This window comes from Orycteropus afer, unplaced genomic scaffold (genome assembly GCF_000298275.1).
Source record: "Orycteropus afer afer isolate SDZICR_OR568_19922 unplaced genomic scaffold, OryAfe1.0 scaffold00163, whole genome shotgun sequence".
Taxonomy (NCBI): Eukaryota; Metazoa; Chordata; class Mammalia; order Tubulidentata; family Orycteropodidae; genus Orycteropus; species Orycteropus afer.
In genome coordinates this window covers 1,013,260-1,019,259 of record NW_006921750.1, presented here as the reverse complement: position 1 = coordinate 1,019,259, position 6,000 = coordinate 1,013,260, and the positions used below count along the sequence as shown (strand labels likewise).

The window sequence follows — 6,000 nt, the reverse complement described above, 5'->3', positions numbered from 1 at the left end:
AAAAAAAAAAAAAAAAATCGGTGAAAAAAGAAAAAGAAAACCTATGGGCCATCCAGTCTCCCCCATCACCAAGGTCCCTATGCAGTCATTCTTTCCTATAGAATGCAGTCAATCTACTGAAAAACTGGTGGAACTAACAAAAACATGCAAGAAGAGAGTTGAGGAAAATCAGCATACCAAAATTAATGAGGCCCAAACAAAAATAGGAATGTGGCAAAAGACATCTTCAAGCATGGATTCTCTCTGATGTTTAATGACTTCTGTGGGATGTGCTGAGAAGCTGAAAAGTGAGGTGTGTACTATTTGATTGGCCAAAAGGAGAATAAAATATTTATCACTTTTCTCTCAGAGGGAAAAAACTTAGGGAGCAATAAAACCAACACAAAGTAGAGTTCATGTCCAAATAATTACTTGTATTATGATTATGAAACCACTTCTATAAGCATTGGAGCCCTGGTGGTGCAATGATTAAGTACTCAGCTGCTAACAGAAAGCTTGGCAGTTCGAATCTACCAGTGGCTCCACAGGAAAAAAACAAAACAAAACTGGTAATCTGCTCCTGCAAAGGTTACAGCTTAGGAAACCCTATGGGGAAGTTCCACTCTCCTTTAGGATCACTATGAGTCAGGAGCTCTGGTTGCATAGTGTCTAAGGCACTTGACTGCTAACCAGAAGGCTGGTGGTTCAAACCCATCAGCCCCTCCTCGGGAGGAAAATGGGGCAATCTACTTCCGTAGTGATACTGCCTCGGAAACCAAAGGAGGGGTCACTATGAGTCAGGTCTGACTCGATGGCACATAACAACAACAACAACAACATGAGTCAGAAGCAAATTGGCAGATGGGGTAAGTACAATGAAGAAAAATAAGAAGGGTGCTATGTGAAAGAAATTGCTATTGTTGTTAGATGCCATCGAGTCAGCTCCAACTCATAGAGACACTATGTAGAACAGAATGAAACATTGCCTGATCCTATGCCAGCCTCACAATCCATGCTGTTTGAGCCCATCATTGCTGCCACTTTGTCAATCCATCTTGTTGAAGGTCTTCCCCTTTTCTGCTGAGCCTCCACTTTACCAAGCATGATACTTTTTGCCAGGGAATGGTCCCTTCTGACAACATGACCAAAGTAGGTGCATTCTCACTTCCAAGGAGCATTCCAGCTGCACTTCTTCCAGGACAGATTTGTGTGTTCTTCTGGCAGTCCAAGGTACTTTCAGTATTCTTTGCCTTGCTTGCTGAAAGTGAAGATGACTTGAAACACTTGCCGATAAAGATTATAGTCTGCAGTATGTATTATACCTCAACATAAAAAAAAAAAAAAATTCTCACAGCATCACAATAATGGAGACTATGTTGAAGTTGTCCAAGATTTCATATCAGTTGGTTCCACAATCGACACCAATGAAAGCAGCAGTCAAGAAATCAGATAACATATTGCACTGGGCAAATCTGCTGCAAAAGATCTCTTTAAAGTGAAGAGCAAAGATGTCTCTTTGAAGGTTAAGGTGTGCCTAACCCAAGCCTTGATACTTCCTGCATGAAAGGAGTAAATTCTACTCCAGAACCACCACTACCCCTACGGTAAGAAGTGATGGAAAACAGTAGTCAGTGGACCCAAGGTCAGTACTTAGTAATTCAGTGACAATAGATGTCACATAACTTCTCTGCACCTTATCTGAAATAGGGCCACGAGAGCTTGCCTGCCACCCCAAAGGGCTATAGGGAGCATGAAGTGCAGGGCAGGTTCCTGGCAAATGTGAAACTCACAGATGAGGTGCAGACTACTGAGAATCTTTTGTGACTCATTCCCCCATGCCTTGCTAGAACTGAGTTCTGAACAGGACCCTGGCCTGTGTACACATATTCCTCAGCAAATATTTCCCTCTTTTCCATTCCTTATAAGCCAGAAAATTGATTACCTAGAAAAGAGTCTTCTGCAACCAAATTCTAAATATGTTTAATGTAAAATTTATGTATGAAAATGTAGATGTCAATGACTGTGTAAATATTTTTGCAGTTACATTTTTAAGCATGTCTGCCTCCCAGAATGGCTTTATGCAGATGATATGAAGTCTGGGATCAGGCCAGGAGGGCTGTAAAGGAGACTTTTCAAACAGCAAGTGATGCAGCTGCCACATTACCACACTGGAAGGACAGAGCTGAAGGTTCCTTCCCCACACCAGGATTGCAGGTAAATCAAAGCTCTGGCTCAACCTCCCCACTTGGAGGAGTTAGCACTTTGTGCTGGCTCCCAGCTAGGCCCAACAACAGGAGACAGTGTAGGGTGTGTTCTCCCAGTACACTGGGAGGACCAGGCAAGCAGATGGATAATGACAGTATGGCAAGGGCTGGATGGGATGGTCCTGCTGCCATGTGGCTACAGAGCAGCAAGTGCTACCCTGTGCCAGAAGCATCTCCCAAAGACTCAAGGGTGGGTGCAGGTTCCAGAGTAGTTTGTCAAGCCAATGGAAGCAGGGGGACATTCTAACCAGGGAGATCTGTATGTATACCAGAGGCAAGAGGGAGCATATGTGGATGGGTGTGTGAGTGGCCTGTGGCATGCAGCCAGCATGGCCCAGTGAGGAGACTGAAGTGAAGAACAGCATCCAGGTCTCCCAGGCACATGTGCTCAGCCAAAAAACAGGTCTCTGTCCTGGACTCAAAACTCAACGGACCCCATCCATACTTCACTATGGTGAAAAGTATTGAGGCCCACAGGAGCACTGTTGTGGTTACTGAGCAAGAGAGAAGGTGACTAAGTTTTGCACATTATTAAGTGCAGCATATATGTGAGTACCATCCCCAGAAGGATCTTTTGCCTTTTTTCAATTTAATTTTTGGTGAAAGTTTACACAGCAAAACCTGCTTCCATTCCACAGTTTCTAGACATAATGATCAGTGGCAAATTTGCACTGGGCAAATCTGCTGCAAAAGATCTCTTCACATTGTGTCAACATTCTCATTATTTATGTTCTAATTGTTTTACTTCCATTTACTTAATTCTCTGGCCCACAGCCTTCTTATCAATGCTTTAAAATAGCTATTGATTCTTTGGCCTTATAAAGATTTTTTTTTTTTTTTTTAAATAAACACAATACTCAAATGTGACCATCTATATCCATACTCTTTGGACTATACTATTTAGTTTAACTTTGACTTCAGAAGACAGTTTCAATTCAAGGTTTGAAGAGTAACTCAGGGACATAATCTTAGGGCCTCCTCTAGCCTCAGTAGGTCAGTAGTATAGATTTTTTAAGAATCTGAAACACTCACTTGTCTTCCTTTTTATCAGGAGTCCTCTGTAGTGTTCTTGATCAAAACACTCAGAAGTGGTAGCTGGGCACCATCTAGTTCTTCTGGTTTCAAGGTGGAAGAGGCAGTGGTTCATGTGGACAATTAGTCCTGTAGTCCAATTCCTTCTTTAATTCTTAGTTTCCTTCCTTCTCTCTTGTTCCAGATGAATAAAGAACCCTACTTGTATCATAGATGGCTGCTTATAATCTTTTAAAATCCTAAACAGTAGTCACCATAATGGGAGGTAGAACATAAATTTTAAGAACTATATTGTTGTTGTTGTTGTTAGGTGACGTCGAGTCATCTCTGACTCATAGTGACCCCATGCACGGCAGAACGAAACACCGCCCAATCCCACGCCAGCTCCACAATCCCTGCTATACTTGAGCCCATCATCACAGCCACCATGTCAATCCATCTCGTTGAAGGCCTCCACCTCTTCCGTCGACCCTCTACCCTACCAAGCATGACATCCTTCTCCAGGGAATGGTCCCTTCTGACAACATGACCAAAATAGGTGAGATGAAGTCTGGCCATTCTCGCTTCCAAGGAGCATTTCAGGTGCCACTTCCTCCATGACAGATCTGTTAGTTCTTTTAGCAGTCCATGGTACTTTCAGAATTCTTCGCCAGCACCACAACTCAAACGCATCAACTCTTCTTCGGTCTTCCTTATTCATTGTCCAGCTCTCACATGCACACGAGGCAACTAGAAATATCATGGCTTCTGTCAGGCACACCTTGGTCCTCAAGGAGACATCCTTGCTCCTCAGCACTTGATACAGTTCCTTTGTGGTTGACTTTCCCAATGCTACACATTGTCTAATGTCCTGACTGCTGCTTCCATTGGCATCGATTGTAGAACCAAGCAACGTGAATTCTTTGACAACCTCAATCTTCTCTCCATTTATTGTGATGCTGGTCATTGGTCCAGTTGTGAGGATTTTTGTTTTCTTTATATTGAGGCGTAATCCATACTGCAGACTGTATTATTCAATCTTCATCAGTAAGTGCCTCAAGTCATCCTCACTTTCAGCAAGCAAAGTTGTATCGTCTGCGTATCTCAGGTTGTTAATGATTCTTCCTCCAATCCTGATGCCACGTTTTTCTTCATATAGTCCAGCTTCTTGGATTATTTGCTCAGCATATAGATTGAATAAGTATGGGGAAAGGATACAACCCTGACGCACTCCCTTCCTAAGAACTATATTATGCCAACTATATTATGGTCAAGAGACCATGGCCCTAGGACCACAAACCAGGAGAAACAATCCCATGAAATGACTAGTTATGAATAACCAGCATCAATATTTATAGCTCTCCTTTTTTGGGGGTGGATTGTTGTTATTGTTGCAAAACCATATACAACCTAGCACATGCCCATGCTGTCAAACTTCACCCATATTAAGTGCCATTTTTCCTATCTCTATAAACAAAAAAATTACTACTACCTAGGGAATATTTCTCCCTCCCTCTTATGCCTGGCAACCACTGATAAACATTAACTTCTGTATAGTTACTCCAGAAGGATCTCAAACCTTGTACCAAACCTCAGTACCTGCCTGCTCCAAGCCCATGACTCCTGAAGCAGCATCCTCTTGCACAGATGCAACAGTCCACTGCCTTGATTGACAGATAGATTTGCAAATAAACACCTTAGGTGGGCTAGGCCATGTTATCCTGTAGTTGCTACTACCATGTGGAACTGGTCACTCCTTTTACAGGATGCTCCTTGACATTGTCTCACTAAATGCTCTGTGGAGACTCCAGGCACATCCCCACCATCCTCCCACATTGCACAAGGCTGGCCCCACTGAGAACCACTTGGCCATACACAAATGAGGGGTAGGCATGAGGGCAAAGAGGAGCTGCCTGTTGTCATAGCCACCTGGCTTTCTGTACAGAACCACTCACGGGAACATACTCTTGAACATACTTTTGTCATTCCCCATAGTTTTCCATTGTGTTCTGAGCACCATGTGAGGTTCTGCAGGTATCTTCCCAAAACTTGCCTCCCACCACAAGACAAAGGAGCTCTACTGACACTGTGATTAAGGCACTGGGCTGATAACCAAAAGGTCAGTGGTTTGAACCCACCAGCTACTCTGAGGTAGAAAGATAAGGCAGTCTGCTTCTGTATAGATATACAGCCTTAGAAACCCTAATTTATGAGTCACAATCGATTTGGTGGCTGTGGGTTTTTTCTTGTTGTTTTTTTTTTTAAACCACAAAACAAAGCAAGTCTCTGTTTCCCAGCCCCACTGGGGGCCCTGGTAGCACCCTCTGCAGACTTGATGCCTTATAGTTCTGGTCAACAGAAAGAGGGTTGGCCCCTAGGACTGGATGCTCCCAGGACCAGGGTTCCAAGCCTCACATAAGTGCCTAGTCTTTACTAACTTCTTCTACTCCCAGGCCACCTACCTCGCTTGGTCTTGGAAGGCCTGCAGTCCTCTGCCTGGGCCAGGGCCTCCTGAGCCTCAAGCTCCTGCCAGCGCCTCAGCTGCTCCTCCCGCACTTTGTAGAAGAGGATGTGCTTCTGCACATCACTGAGCTCAGCAAGCAGCTCCGTGTCAATGTATGTGTCATGCACAATCTGCTTCAGCATTGTGCCACCAGATATGCATGCCAAGGAACAACTGTCTGAGGAGCCACCTTCACTCTGGGGCCACTTCCAATACCCACTCTTTGTGTAGCATAGTTAGTCA

General features: G+C 43.9%; 1 protein-coding gene across 1 annotated transcript in view; it reads right to left on the bottom strand.

Moving 5' to 3' along the window:
• SH2D4B (SH2 domain containing 4B) overlaps positions 1 to 5,900 on the bottom strand; it is a 358,103-nt gene extending 352,203 nt beyond the window's left edge. The window contains exon 1 of the mRNA XM_042781741.1: positions 5,717 to 5,900. Coding sequence (XP_042637675.1) covers positions 5,717 to 5,900 — 184 coding nt within the window. The remainder of the gene's footprint in view (positions 1 to 5,716) is intronic.
• Positions 5,901 to 6,000: the final 100 nt, after the last annotated feature.